This window comes from Anguilla anguilla, chromosome 11, assembly GCF_013347855.1.
Source record: "Anguilla anguilla isolate fAngAng1 chromosome 11, fAngAng1.pri, whole genome shotgun sequence".
Classification (NCBI taxonomy): Eukaryota; Metazoa; Chordata; class Actinopteri; order Anguilliformes; family Anguillidae; genus Anguilla; species Anguilla anguilla.
In genome coordinates, this window is record NC_049211.1 from 4,717,600 (window position 1) to 4,732,752 (window position 15,153).

Consider the following 15,153-nt stretch of genomic DNA (forward strand, 5'->3'; position numbering starts at 1 on the left):
GTGTCTGTGTGCGTGCGTGTGCGCGTACTGCAGCTGTGCTCTCAGATAGAACAGCTGGAGCAGGAGAACGCGGGACTGAAAGAGGGGCGGGGCCTGCAGCCCCCTCCCCCAAGCCCCGCCTCCAGCCCTGTAGATGGCGAGCTGCTCCGCCTCCAGGCAGAGAACTCCGCCCTACAGAAGAAGATGTCAGGTGAGCCGGTGGTGGTGTATGAGCAGAAATTAGTGTCAGTTTAATTAGTTCAATTTAATTTGAATATCATGACATTAATTTGATATTGTAGTAATTTGCAGTGGTGTACAGAGACAAACTACATTATTTATTTTACCAATAACTATCATATATATGGAATGGATAATATAAAAGTTTGAGCTTTTTACTGTACCCTCATATTATAAAGTCATTGTAAGGCAGAGATTAACCTTTTGAGTCAGTTTTTTTTTATAGAACACTGATTATCAGTAGTGATTGTGACATCAGCATTAAAATGCTCAGTTAATAACACTCTAATCAATTGTTTATGACCTCACACAAAACGGTTAAACAGAGGGCAGTTCTCACTCTCTGGCTCCCTCTGGCTGTGTTCCGCAGCCCTGCAGGAACGCTACGAGAAAGACACACAGACCCACAGGGGGGCGGAGCCCAACGACCTACAGGCCTCGGAGACGGACGGACAGACGGACTCCAACGGCGTCCAGGCGCACCCTGAGGCTGGCCCGGAGGGGGAGGAGTCGGCAGAGGGTGGCGCCTCTGATAGGCTGGAACAGGTGAAGTGGGGCGTGGCCAGTCTCTGGGAACCCGCTGTGGTTGGCAGAAATGGCACCGGGTTCATTTTCGGGCTTCAGAAGCCCACACACTGCAGCTCCAAAATACTCCTGCAATAATAGAGGACCTCACAATAAGAAGTAGAGCGGGAACCTGCTTGCGCTTCCTGTTTTTGATTGGCATGTGATGTAGCCTCTTCGTGCTTCCAGTGTTAACACGTCATTGATCCTTTTACAGATGGAGACGAAATGCGCCAAGCTGGAGCAGCGGGTGAAGAAGCTGAGCGGTGAGTCTGCTTTACCACCGTCCCTGCGTCCGCGGGCCTGCGGAAAAGCGCGGCGTAGACGCCGCGGGTCGCCCCGCGCGCTCCCTCCGCTCGCCACGGGAGGGCGACTTAAGCGTAATTAAAACACGTCGGCCTCGTCGCGGGCGGCACTGACTGGCACCCGGCCGGCGCCTCGTTCGCTTTAATCACAGTCCCCACTTTGAGGCTGAAGGTCGCCTAAATAATTGAGGCCTCCCTGGGTCCCTTCCAATCTGATTGAGTTTGTTTAGAAATGAGGTAAATCTGACTGCCTGGCCACGTGTGCCTTTACCCTTTAAGGTGTGACATCACAGATACGTGATTAGAATGTTCTGAGCTGAACATTCTAATGCTGATGTCACAATCACTGCTGGTGATTTAGAGCAGTTTAGAGTTTAGAGTTCTAGAACACCGACTTAGAATTTTGAATACAAAACAATACGTTCCAGTAAACCTGCCCTTCAGAGTGTCTCAGTGCTGAAATGCTTTTGGTTTCAACAGAAGTGGAGCTGCAGTTGCACACGGAGGTGGAGGAAAAGCGATTACTGAAGGAGCAGCTCCAGACACTGGAGGTAAAATCCGGCTCACAGTCTCCTCTTTCACATTACTGTCTCATCCGGGTCAGATGACGTTAGCTTGTAGTTACATAATGCTTCCTACAATGGCCTGGATCAACATCTGCTTTTTAGTTTTTTTCTTTTCCACAAAAAACAAATAATTTATTCCCGTTTACTTTGAAATTCAGGCCTGTTTTAGTCCTACTACAATGCACTCAAGTAACTCATGTAAGTGTTATGGCTCCTTGTGTACATGAGCAGATTGATTCAGTGTATGAACAGAATTGCCATGTTAGAAATGGAAAAAAGCTTGATTTATATTAATTACACAAAGCTGGGGAGAAGGTCAGTTAGGCTGAATATCGTCAGAAACTGGGAATGAAACTGGCTTCAATCTTTTTATATTTTTTTAGTCATCCAAGCAGACAGACATGACAAAGCTTCAGGAGGAGCTAGCCAAGGTAACTTCCTGATACTTTTATTCAATCTGCTTACTTTTATTCCACTTTATTTGTCATATAAACACAATACTGAGTATTGAGATTGCAAAATGCATCCTCACTTAAAAACTCCCAAAATGAAAACACACCAAGAATAGTTTCTGTCATCGTAGTTTTTGGTATAATCTGAACTACAGTGAAATAATCTGACATCACACCCATCTGAAAAAGTGTCATTTTATGCTCTTCTAGCTCTCCGACAAGTTGAAGAAGAAGCAGGAGAGGTAAGCTGTGACAGCCTTTTTCATGGAACAGTGGAGCCTTAAACGTGTGAATCCACAAATGTTTTTTACAATAACCTGAAAGATTAGCCGTCACTTCTATCACAATTGAATGGGTTGGAAACATAAATGGAATCTACAAAAAAAAAAAAAAACCTTGAAAGTATTTTTTTGCAAATTACATTGTAAATCTGTATATGCCTATCCCTCCTCTCCCATCCTCTCCTCCTCTCTTCTCCCCTCTTCCACCCCTCCTCCTCCTCCTCCTCTCTCTCCTCTCTTGACTCTTTTGTAGTTTCCTGCGGTTGCAGGGGGAGAAGGAGGCCCTCTACAATGACAGCCGGTGAGGGCGCAGGGTTCAAATTTAGCAACTTTTTATTTTTGTGTGACTGTCTCTGTGGAACCCGACTTTAGTCTGACTGACGGTACATTAGTCCTGATCCTGGCAACATTTTCTGATTTTATTACTGAATGCTAAAGTAATATATCTTCTCATGCATAGTTTGTCATTTCTCTTCATTGATGTAAACAAGAATATTATACTGAGCCTGTGTGAGAATATTATAAAGTTTTAAGGCCAACATTCCATCAGTTTATATAATGAAAATAAAATAATTACATTTATTTGCTATATTGGGAAAACTAGTTATCTTTGATGCAGATGTTAGGGGATAAAACTTGTGCACTGTGCAAACCAAAATCTTCTAATCCGTATAGTTACCACATTTAGCCCTCCAGATAAGCCTGAAATCACTGAGCGCCGTAGATTATTTATTTATCTTTTAACTCGTTTTTGAAAAAAAGGACCAAGATTGATGAGATTCAGCAGAGGAAAGAGGAGGAGCTCAAGTCCATGAATATTCGCATCCAGAAACTGCAGGCGGATCTGATGACAGCCAATCAGGTGAGGTGTGGGCAGGCGGCCTAGCCCAGGTATTTGGGGTCTTTTGTATGACACAGCGTAAGAAGGAAGCCGCGTATCACGTTACGTTCGTAGCCTCTTGGTTGGTTGTGTGCAATCATGTGAGTAGGTTTGGGGGGGGGGTGGGGGTTGGGGGGGGGGGTAGAAAGGGAGCCATATCACCCCCAGTATTTTCATATGCATTACTTTCTATGCTAGCCAGTAGGCTTGTGAGACTTGACGTTTGACTGTGAGTCTAGATGGTGCAGCAGTGTGTCTCCCCAAGCAAAGTCAATTAACTGGGGGGGGGACTTTGGTGTTGTGTTTGTTTGTTGGATCCTTAACTCGGTCTGTCTGTCTGTCTGTCTGTCTGTCTGTCTGTGCGTGCGTGCGTGTGTGTGTGTGTGTGTCTGTGCGTGCGTGTGTGCGTGCGTGCGTGTGTCTGTGTGTGTGTGTGTGTGTGTCTGTGTGTCTGTGTGTGTGTGTGTGTGTGTCTGTGTGTGCGTGTGTGTCTGTCTGTGCGTGCGTGTGTGTGTGTGCGTGTGTGTGTGTGTGTGTGTGTGTGTGTCTGTGTGTCTGTGTGTCTGTGTGTGTGTGTGTGTGTGTCTGTGTGTGCGTGTGTGTCTGTCTGTGCGTGCGTGTGTGTGTGTGCGTGTGTGTGTGTCTGTGCCTACAGGCCTCTGCTGAGCTGAAGGAGCAGATTCTGAGCAGAGAGAAGGAGCACGAGCTGTCTCTCCACGCCCTCCGAGACCAGGTACCGGCAGCGCTGCGGCCCCTCTGATCTGGGATCAGTCTGAGGGAGTTCCCCCTCAGGGGTTCTGTCAGGTCCAGTAACAGGAGCTCCTCATGGCTCTGATCTGGGATCAGTGTGAGGACGTTCTGCCTCGAGTTCTGTCAGGTCCAGTAACAGGAGCCCCTCATGGCTGGGCGAGTCGGACTTGGGCTCTGTCGGGTTTCTGCTTTCAGTACTCCTACCCCAGAAACCTTTCAGTTTATCCTCAGAAGGAATGAGGGTTCAGCAAGTGAAAAATATAATATCCCACATATGAATACAATACACATACAATACCCACAGTTCTACATAATGGATTGAATATGCCAATAAATATTTTTGGCAGTCATGCTTTTTAACACATCACATAATATATAACAATATTAAAACAATAATGGCTGTATAAAATTTTTTATGTCAAGCTGCCTGTTTATGAAGCTCCCCATTAAAAATAATAATTTTTAATTGATGATATTACATTGTGTCTGCGGTAAAGGCTTACAACTCCTGACATTTACTCACAGACAGTGCTCAGTTATTGCCGTCTGTCACTTCCCAAATTCATAGTTCAAAACGCAAACGCGGTCAGGACATAAACTGCAAACGCAATAAACAGAGGAGGACGTGGGTCTCTCCAGAGATGTAGTGAAGCCACAGTGCAGAAGAACAGGGTTGCAGAACCGTGACGTTTACGAGAGAGCTTTAACTGCACCCCTCAGTGACAGGGCCCGAGGAGGACTGGGCTGGGCGAAATGCACCTGCCGGGTTAGAGACTGATCTTACCACCTTTCAGAACTGCCCTGTACTGCTGTGTGATTTTTCCCCTGTATAAATTCTCTTATGGTTTTTTTCTACTCTGCTTGTTCTTTACTTCTTTCTGATGTGGCATACCTTTATTATTTATGTATTATTATTATTATTATTATTTTTAATTATCTCAGTGCTTTTAACTTTTAGGTCTGAACTGTTGGAGTCGTTTTCACTTTCACATCTATATGGATTTTTTTTCCATATGTTCAAAAAAAAAAAAACAAGGAGTTCTAAAACTTGTGAATTATCTGATGAGTATAAAGTATTTAATTGGCTGTTAATGACCAAACCCACCCCTGTTAGTAAAGGTCGCCTAAATAATTAAGGATTAGGAGAGAAGTGGAGCAGAACGACTTTGGAGTGTTTGGCTCTGATCTACAGGGACCGTTATATCTTAAAGTTAATAAGCATCGCCGGACCTTTCACTGAACGATGCCGTCGCTTGGCGACAGCAGTGATGTCACCCTGTCCCTTAGTGACAGACAGGTCTTAATTGGACTTCAGGAACTCTAGACAACAGCAGGATTGATTTATTAATCTCTTCTTTTTCCTGGTATTTTAGAATGTTATAGCTGTACGTTTCTTGCTGTTTCTTGAGTGCTTTTGTTGGCCTGCTTACTCTAATTCCTCTTTTCCCTTCTTTTGTCTTTTTTCTTCTCTGAATTTCTCCCTCTCTCCTGGTTTGTCCTTTATCTTCTGCAACCGTCCCTCTGATGGTGGCACTGCACCCAATTCCCTGTGCTGTATCTGCCCCTTCTCTCGCTCCTTCCATCCCTCGCTCCGTTTCACTTTTCACTGCTCATTCTGTGTATCCACTCCTCCACTGCTCTTCCCTTCACTCCGCTTCTTTCCCCATCTCCCCGCTGTCGCCTCCTCCTCACCTCCTGTCTTTCTCTCTCATTCCCTCCCTTTCTCTCATTCCCTCCTTTCTCCCTCTCTCCGTCCCTCACACCCCTTTTCTCTTTCTATCTCCGTCTCTCTCTCTCTCCCTCTCTCTTTCTCTCTCTCCCTCCCCCCCCCCCCTCTCTTTCTCCCCTTCCCTCTCTCTCTCTCCCTCTCCTTCCCTCTCTCTCTCTCTCCCCGGTGCTGGTCCTGGCTGCGCTGTGGTACAGGTAGCGTGTCAGAGTGCAGTGAGTCAGGAGCAGGTGGAGAACATCCTGAGCGAGAACGATGCTCTCAGGACTAACCTAGCGGCGCTAGAACAGGTACACCCCCCAAAAAAAAACAAAACATCCCACCCCCCACCACCCCATCCATCACTCATCCCCTAAAGACAGCGACAGACTCACCCGCAATGGCTTCTCACAGCTCAGGGACAGGCGTCAGGCGTGATTAGAGCTTACCTTTTATCTATTTAAACATCGGAGCATCCCATTGCTGTTCTTTCTCAGTCCTTTTCTCTGCTCCCTCTCTGGTGTGAGCGTGTGTGAGCGTGTGTGTGTAAGAGCGTGTGTGTGAGCGTGTGTGAGCGTGTGTGAGTCTGTGTGTGCGTGTGTGTGAGCGTGTGAGCGCGTGTGAGCGCGTGTTAGCGTGTGTGTGTGAGTGTGAGCGCGTGTGAGTGCGTGTGAGTGCGTGTGTGAGCGTGTGTGAGCGTGTGTGAGCGTGTGTGAGCGTGTGTGAGCGTGTGTGTGAGCGCGTGTGAGCGCGTGTGAGCGCGTGTGAGTGCGTGTGTGAGCGTGTGTGAGCGCGAGCGCGTGTGTGAGCGTGTGTGTGTGTGAGCGCGCGTGTGAGCGTGTGTGTGAGCGCGTGTGTGAGTGTGTGAGCGTGTGTGAGTGTGTGAGTGGCGCTGTATTAATCTGATGTCATGTTGTGCGTTCTGTACCCTGCTCATGGGGAGTTATGTGCATTTAATGGCGTGCTGAGGGTGTGTGAGCATGTGAGTGTGAGTGAGTGAGCGTGTGTGAGTGAGTGTGAGCGTGTGAGTGTGAGTGTGAGTGTGTGAGTGTGTGTGAGTGAGTGTGTGAGCGTGTGTGAGCGTGTGTGAGCGTGTGTGAGCGTGTGTGAGTGTGTGTGTGAGTGTGTGAGTGTGTGAGTGTGTGAGTGTGTGAGTGTGTGAGCGTGTGTGAGCGTGTGTGAGCGTGTGTGAGCGTGTGTGTGAGCGTGTGAGCGCGTGTGAGCGTGTGTGAGTGCGTGTGAGCGTGTGTGAGTGTGTGAGCGTGTGTGAGTGGCGCTGTATTAATCTGATGTCATGTTGTGCGTTCTGTACCCTGCTCATGGGGAGTTATGTGCATTTAATGGCGTGCTGAGGGTGTGTGAGCATGTGAGTGTGAGTGAGTGTGTGTGAGTGTGTGTGTGGCGCTGTATCAATCTGATGCCATGTTGTGCTGATCGTGGGGAGTTATGTGCGTTTAACGGCGTGCTGATGTGTCTGCTGTGTCTGATGTGCGGTGGCGTGGCCGCTGGGCTGTGTGTGGGTGAGAGGGTGGGTTGTGCTGCCTCAGCGCAGGGGGGTGAGGGATGTTTCTGTGCGGCGTGCTGACACGCTCGATCGTTACTCACTCATTCCATCGCTCACGCGCTTCTCCGTCTGCTCTGTCCGCCTTCGCGTGAGGAGACGCGGCGAAGCTCTCCGCCCTCAGCACCAGCGGCGGCGGCCATGTCTGATATGAATCAAAACCCCATTTTATATGAACGTAGTGCTCATTTAAACGCAGCCAAGGCACTAAACCTGCCACTCATCTGTGTGTGTGTGTGTGTGTGTGTGTGTGCACACGTGTGCGTATGTGTTTGTGTGTGTGTGCCTGTGTATGTGTGTGTGAGCTTGTGCGTGTGTGCATGTGTGTGTGTGTCTCTCTCTCTCTCACGCTGTGTCTCTCTCTCAGATCCAGACAGTGAAGACCCAGGAGATGAACCTGCTGCGGGACCAGAACATGGCTCTCAACGTGGAGCTGCAGCAGAGACAGGCCGAGCAGGAGAAGCTCCTGGCGCACAGAGACGACCTCAGCTCCCAGCTACAGGTCTGTCCCCCCCCTCCCCTTACCCCCCCTCTGCCCCCCTCCCGCATAGAGGCGACCTGAGCTCCCAGCTACAGGTCTGTCTGCCCCCCCTCCCCTGACCCCCCCTCTGCCCCCCTCCCTCACAGAGAGGACCTGAGCTTGCAGCTGCAGTCCTGTCTACCCCCTGCCCCCCCCCCCCCCTTCGCCCACCACCCCCCCCATCCATCTCACTTCATCACCTGCAGCCCTCTCTGCTTCTCTTTCACGGCTTAGGAAAGGTTAAAAAGTCAGGCTGAGGGACGCATGCTAACAAACAGCTGTGCTAATGACAAGCGCTTTCTCATATTCTAACTACGATTGGCTCCCCATACAGAACAATCCAGCGGCTCGTCCTGCTTCTCCTCAGTTATTGCTCATGTACGTGTGAATGTGCACTCAGATATGGAGTCCTGCTTCGCTCCGCTGTTTTTGCTGTGTAATGGCGGTTTAGCTAGGCAGCCCTAGGTTCTCCAAGGCCGAACGGCTGCGGTACGCGGTACGAGCCGGTTAGCCGTCTCCGGTCTGTAACCTGTCCCCCCCCCCCCCCATCAGGAGCTGAACCGAGCCAACAGCCGGCTGCTGGAGCAGCTGGGGGAGCTGGGCCAGGAGAAGGACAAGCTCCAGCAGGGCCTGGAGGAGAGCAGGAAGGTACGGCACACACACATTCTCGTGCACACGCACGTTCCCCCATGCACACACATTCTCGTGCACACGTATGTTCCCCCACGCACACATTCCCCCACACGCATGTTTTTGCGCATGCAGGTTCCCCCACACGCATGTTTCTCCGCACGCTGGGGGAGCCGCTTTGCCTTTCCGTGAGAGAGAAGAGGAGAGCCTCAGGACTCCGAACGCGGGTCTAGCCGTGCCTTTTATTACCTGAGCGAGGAGCGCCGGACAGGAAATGGAGAAGGGGGAAGCCTTTCAGTTCCTGTTGATCGATACGCGGGATTGACTGACGCGTAGTTAATGTTTGCAGAGCGCACGTTCGCTGCGTCTGCGAAATCAGCAAAATCATTTCAGCTCCCCTGCAAGGCCGTTCTGTTCATGAGCTCACCGTTCCCACCACACACACAGACTCAGCTTTGCTCTGGGGTGGGGGAATCGCTAAAGGTGCTTGGTGTGTGTGGTGTGTGGCCTCGAACTCAGGGGTGGGCAGGTTCGGTCCTGGACGGTCAGTGTGTATGTGAAGGTTTTTTGTTTCCACCGAGTAACCAGGCTAAATGAGCTAACTGGCTGTGAACACAAACACTGGTTCACTTTAAGGTTCGATCACAGGGAAACGTTTCATATTTGGGCCACAAGAACAGTCCTCGGCTGTCATTCATGCGCTTGTAAAGAAATGCAGCCAAAATGTCAGATGGCATAAATCTTAGAGCTACTTAATTTAGGCCAGATGCTGCCGTGAAAACCAGAAACAGATGCGGCCCTCGTCGTCCGCCTCATTGTTTGGGTCTGGGCTGCGTAACTCCCTAACTGTTACTGACAGCCCACTGTAGTGGAGCACGGCCAGCCTCTCTCTGACTGCGTAACCTGGGTAACGAGCACACGACAGATACGCATCACTTCTGATTGGCCGTAGCTCTCTCCTGCAGTTCTGTGTGGCCTGTAGAGTGTGAAACAAGCTCTGGCTTATGCAGCAGTGGAGAGCCCTCGCTCTAGATTCAACACAAAGCATTCTCACACTGTTGCTGCCATGTTGTGGCGATGTTACAACATTGACAGAACATTCCAGTAACATAATGAGAACATTCCGTGCTACCTGGGCTGTTCCCTGAGCTAGTGCAGGTGGCTCGGACTCCCAGCTGGGGAGAGACGCTGATGTAGAGACCCTGACTCACCCCCCCGGCTGTCCCTCGCAGACCGCGGACAAGCGGAAAGCCATGCTGGACGAGCTGGCCATCGAGCTGGCGCAGGAGAAGTCGCGGCACAAGGAGGAGCTGAGCGACGCGCGCCTCCAGCACGAGAAGGAGGTGCTGGGCGTGCGGGCGCGCTACGAGAAGGAGCTGCGCGGCCTCCACGAGGACAAGAACCGCACCGAGGAGGAGATCCGCTCCCAGCTGCGCGACGAGAAGGTGAGGGGAGGAGGTGCAGGGGGAGGAGGTGCAGGGGGAGGAGGTGCAGGGGGAGGAGGAGCAGGAGGAGGAGGTGCAGGAGGAGGAGGTGAGGGGAGGAGGTGCAGGAGGAGGTGCGGGAGGAGGAGGTGCCTCCTCCGTGTGGAGTGACCATGCCAGCGCTGGCTGTGCCCGGGGCTTTCTCTGGGCAGGGCACAGCTGGCAGGGTGGGATTCAGTCTTGGCTGGCTCTACAGGACGGCCAGCTTTCTGTAGCAGTTAGCAGCTGGGCTCCAGAGCTGAACACTGCTAGCAGGCTGTGTGTGTGATTAGCATGCTGGTCTTCTTCACCCATTCTGATCTTATGGAGAACGGCATTATGGGCTTCATAATTCCCCTGGGGGCAGACGGTGTGGCTGAGTCCGCGGCTCGGTTACAAATCCCACCGCGTGGTCGGGGGTTCGATCCCCCACGGCACTCTGCGTACTGCGATCCCATCTGTAACCCTGTCTGTCTGAATAAAGTGGAAAACAATGCATGAGGACAGTGGACTGTCTGCTCTCCTTTCAAAAAATGAAAGAAGAAAAAAGGAAATGCAGTGGGACACATTCCGCAGTATTTGGGGAGTATATTAAAAGTTTTGATAAAACGGTTTATTACCCTGTAAGGTGTGAGATGGCAGATGTGTGATTAGAATGTTCTTAACCCAACATTCTAATGCTGATGTCATAATCACTACTGGTAACTGAAAGCAGTGGAGTAGAGCACTGACTTTAAAAAAAGCGTTCCAAAAAATGGACTCTTAAAAGGATTAAATGAAAGATCTAAAGTGAGATGGGGGTAAGGTTAGATGTTAAGGTTAATGGCGGAGGACAGTCGGAGAGAAAGCAGAGAGGATTGTGGGTAAGGAGGTGGCCAGGTCACAGTGCTGTGGAGGAGAGGGGCTGTGCAGCGTGGGTGGAGAAGCACTGCTTTGCCCATCCCGACCGGTGCCTCAGGCAAGCCTTGTGGGCGGCACGGTCGTACAACGGTTAAGATTTCACTTCAGACTTCAGAGTTAACAAACTGGCCTTGTGACCTAAAGGTTGCAGGTTCGAATCTCTGGTAGGAGACTGCCACTGTACCTGAATTGCTTCTGAACTTACCCAGCTGTATACTGTACGAGGCTGAGTTATAACCTGTATTATTCCCTGTATGTCCTGCTGAATTTCTTCACTATATATCCCACTGTATAAATAGGTGCTATGGGAAAAATGCGTGTCTGCCACATGCCCATAATGTAATGCAATGTAACATGCTGTAATATGATGTAATGTTATGTAACGTACTGTAATGTAATGTAACTTATTGTAACGTGATGGGATGTGATGTAATCTTTGGCTTCGGGTCTCGCTCTGACCGTCGTCCCCGTGTGTCCCAGGCGCGGTCGCGGGAGCTGGAGAGCCTGCAGCAGACGGTGGAGGACCTGCAGGCTCAAATCCAGTCCATGGAGGGCGCCAAGGGGTGGTTCGAGCGCAGGCTTAAAGAAGCGGAGGTACAGTCCGCACGATGCCTTTTACGAGTGTCATTTCAGGATCTTATACCTCATTATTTTTAACGGCATGCATAGCCGCGATCCCAGGATTTAATCATTAAACGCAGCGACGGGAAGAATGTGTTACCGTAACGGCCACTAGAGGTCAGTGTTGCTCCGTCTTCGTTTTCATTTGGATCTTTCTCATAAAACACACATATTAATAAGTATGGGTATGCCTCTCATTATTAATGCCCTTTACCCTGTGTGCGTTGCAGTGTGTTGTGTAAATACACATGATCGTTTAGGCCGGCCCGTTTGAAAACGGCTGAGCGTGCAGCATCCAAGCAGCCCCGACGCGCTCATGAATAATGCAGCGGCGTGTTTTCGATTGAATTTTAATGCCCCCGTCTGCTCTACATAACCAGCGACGGTCGGGCCGCTCTACGGCACGCGCTTCGCGCGTTTCTGCTTTCGAGCCCCTCGTCCTCGCCCGCGTTAGCCCTGCCCACGGCGTCCCGCCCGGGCATGCTGGGTAATCCCGCGGGGTCCTGCGGCTGACTCGGGGCCTTCGGGGGGGGGCGAGCGCGGTGTTCGCGGGGGTCGAACGACACCGCTCTGAGCAGCGTTTTTTTCTCTCCCCCCCCCCCCCCCCCCCCATGCGCAGGAGACGGTGGAGAGGAACACTCTGGAACACACTGAACAGCTCCACAAGCTGCAGCTGGAGCAGGCTGCGCAGCTGCAGGTGAGACTCGACGTCCCCCCCTGGCCCGTGGGCGAGGTCACGTACGGGGGGGGCGTGGCCACTTCCTGTCAAACCCCCCCCCCCCGGGGCTCCAGTGAGTACGCGGTGTGCTACCCGTTGAAGACGTGGTGGTTTCCAACGGCGCCTGGTTTGAAAGTGCTGGTTGCCATGGTTCAGGAACACTCGCACGTTTAAAGCCAACTGCCTAATTACCCTGAATAATAATCCTGGGCAGATGGAGGAGGAGAAGGCTGCAGTCAGTGTGTGCCTTATGTCCGAACACTACCTACACAGCAGAGCTAAGGTGTCATGTCCCGTCGTACTGATGCTAAGCCCAGCGCTATTGCTAATGCTAATTACGCAGTTTCTTATTCAGTCCTGAGGGGAAAAAGGGTGTTAATCCCACCGCACGTGGGGCGTAAAAATTGCTCCGGCTATCACTGAACAGCGTGGGCGTGCACTGGGTATATTTACACACCTTGACTCCGCCCACCGTTGCCCGGGGGGCGTGGATGTTAAGGAGGCGCGTCGTGAAAACGGATGGTAGCCCGGTGACGGACGGACGACGCGTTTAGCCGAGAGGGGGCTGCCAGGGTTCCCGTCCCGGAGCGCCACTGCGTCCGCTCGATTTGGCACGCCTCGGCCCTTGAGTTGATTAATCTGAGCCATTGATTGGCTGAAGAGGCCGTGCGCGCCTTGTTTGCAAGGCCCAAATGGCCGGGTGATGGATAAGAAAGGGCGCACAGCTTCAGACACGGTGTTCCAGGACATGGGCTCGCTGCCCGGAGTAGAGCCCGTCATGCTATGAGCTTTTCTTTCATGTTATTCTGGTTAATTTACACACAGAACTGATGTGGATCATTTCACATGATTCATATGTGATATTGAAACACAGGGAAGTGCATTACATAAAGGAATTTAATGTGATATAAACGGTGTTCCCAAAACTGTTTTTGGGTTTTGTTCTCTTTCCTCCTGCTCTGCAGATCTCGTACCAGACTCGGTAATTTATGTGTCTGTCATGTCGGTACTTTCGGGCCAAGCGGTTGAAAAATGGCCAAAATGAAACCTTACAACTGGTTTGTCTTCAGGGAAAAATGGAAGAGATAGAAGCGGTGAAGCAGCAACTAGCCGAGATGGAGAAAGAGAAGGATGAACAGAGCTCTGCCATTGTAAAACTCAAGCAGGTAAATAAACACCGCTCTACTTCGGCGTTTGTCTGGAACCTTCTTCGACGCGCACTTAATTATTCATGAGTTTTTTTTTTTTTCTTCTTGGCCATTCAGCACAAAGTTTTCATTCACCAGAAATGCTTATTTCGATTTTAGATTTTACTTAGACGGCAAAGCAAGTCACTGGATTTACAGTACAGTCATCCGTCTGTGGATGTTAAGGTGCAGAGAGACATCCGTTTTAGTGTTGGGGTGGGGGTGGGGTGGGGTGGGGGGTGGGGCTGTTGTGTTCAGGGTTTGTTATGAAAGGTTGTTTTGGTTACACTGTGGCTGGTTTAATCAGACAACCTGGGAAACATCAGCAGATTTTAGAGGGTTCGAAATTTTACACACGAGCCCCGTATCTTGTTTACTTCTACAATTCTGAACAGCCGGACGTGTATAAAATTGAATAAAGTTTGCTCCTGTCAAGGCAATTATAGGTGCTCTGCTAGATCTCGGTGAAGCAGTTGAAAATCCATCGTTTAGATTTTTCTCGTTTTTGAAGCCAGTCTGAAGCCAGTCGCTGTATTTAAATGTAGCATTCATGCGCGTTTATTCGTTTATCCGTATGGCTGTCTGAACCTCGTCCCCCTGTGTTGTGTGCAGGAGATTAAGGACACGGTGGACGGGCAGAGGATACTGGAGAAGAAGGGGAGTTCGGCGGTAAGTGTAACTCGCGGAACGCCGCGAGCGATTTCTCCGCTTCGGTCCGCGACGGAGCGACGACGACGCGCGCAGGTAGCGGGCAGTAGACTCCTCTGCTCCTGCTTCGGGGGAAACTGGGTCGGTCATCGATCGGGCCGCTCGGCCTGAGCTGACTAATTAACCCACATCTGCCTGGGTGCTGAAATCCGTTCGGCAGTTCACTGCAGGTGGACGGGTCGCCTAGGGGACTGAAGCGTCTCCGTTTTTCGGTTTGTTTGTGTATGTTCAGATCCACATTTCCTCTCTCTGTGGGCCTGAGGGTGGGGGTGTGAGGGGGTGTGTGTGGGGGGGGGGGGGGGTCGTCTCACTTGATTATATAAATCTGATGCCCGTTTTGAACCGACCCCCCTGACCTTGAGGACTGGTGACTTCGGTTGACTGGTGCTGGTGTGAGACAGGAGAGCGGCGATTGGCTCGCTGCGCGGCGGGGCGGTTTCAGAGTGATGAGTGACGGCTCGTTCTGCCTCCTCCCCACAGCTGAAGGATTTGAAGAGACAGCTGCACCTGGAGAGGAAGAGGGCCGACAAGCTGCAGGAGAGGCTGCAGGAGATCCTGACCAACACTAAGACCAGGACAGGTACAGTACAGAGATCCTGACCAACACTAAGACCAGGACAGGTACAGTACACAGAGATCCTGACCAACACTAAGACCAGGACAGGTACACTACAGTCCAGTACAGAGATCCTGACCAGCACTAAGACCAGGACAGGTACAGTACACAGAGATCCTGACCAACACTAAGACCAGGACAGGTACACTACAGTCCAGTACAGAGATCCTGACCAGCACTAAGACCAGGACAGGTACAGTACACAGAGATCCTGACCAACACTAAGACAAGGACAGGTACAGTACACAGAGATCCTGACCAGCACTAAGACCAGAACAGGTACAGTACACAGAGATCATGACCAACACTAAGACCAGGACAGGTACAGTACACAGAGATCCTGACCAGCACTAAGACCAGGACGGGTACAGTACACAGAGATCCTGACCAGCACTAAGACCAGGACAGGTACAGTACACAGAGATCATGACCAGCACTAAGACCAGGACAGGTGCAGTACAGAGATCCTGACTAGCACTAAGACCAGGACGGGTACAGTACACAGAG

The 15,153-nt window shown here is 50.8% G+C and overlaps 2 protein-coding genes across 3 annotated transcripts in view; one reads left to right on the forward strand and one right to left on the reverse strand.

The window, feature by feature from the left end:
• LOC118207890 (plexin A3) overlaps positions 1 to 15,153 on the reverse strand; it is a 591,709-nt gene that overhangs the window by 250,069 nt on the left and 326,487 nt on the right. The window lies entirely within an intron of this gene.
• gripap1 (GRIP1 associated protein 1) overlaps positions 1 to 15,153 on the forward strand; it is a 54,413-nt gene that overhangs the window by 12,148 nt on the left and 27,112 nt on the right. The window contains exons 6-23 of one of the 2 annotated variants that reach the window (XM_035382054.1): positions 34 to 190; positions 590 to 765; positions 1,001 to 1,049; positions 1,569 to 1,639; positions 2,038 to 2,085; positions 2,317 to 2,348; positions 2,641 to 2,688; positions 3,150 to 3,249; positions 3,923 to 4,000; positions 5,941 to 6,033; positions 7,651 to 7,785; positions 8,356 to 8,451; positions 9,666 to 9,878; positions 11,277 to 11,390; positions 12,037 to 12,114; positions 13,206 to 13,301; positions 13,935 to 13,991; positions 14,511 to 14,610. In XM_035382054.1, the coding sequence (XP_035237945.1) occupies positions 34 to 190; positions 590 to 765; positions 1,001 to 1,049; positions 1,569 to 1,639; positions 2,038 to 2,085; positions 2,317 to 2,348; positions 2,641 to 2,688; positions 3,150 to 3,249; positions 3,923 to 4,000; positions 5,941 to 6,033; positions 7,651 to 7,785; positions 8,356 to 8,451; positions 9,666 to 9,878; positions 11,277 to 11,390; positions 12,037 to 12,114; positions 13,206 to 13,301; positions 13,935 to 13,991; positions 14,511 to 14,610 (1,741 nt within the window). The remainder of the gene's footprint in view (positions 1 to 33; positions 191 to 589; positions 766 to 1,000; positions 1,050 to 1,568; positions 1,640 to 2,037; positions 2,086 to 2,316; positions 2,349 to 2,640; positions 2,689 to 3,149; positions 3,250 to 3,922; positions 4,001 to 5,940; positions 6,034 to 7,650; positions 7,786 to 8,355; positions 8,452 to 9,665; positions 9,879 to 11,276; positions 11,391 to 12,036; positions 12,115 to 13,205; positions 13,302 to 13,934; positions 13,992 to 14,510; positions 14,611 to 15,153) is intronic. The other variant, XM_035382055.1, reaches the window with a different exon arrangement.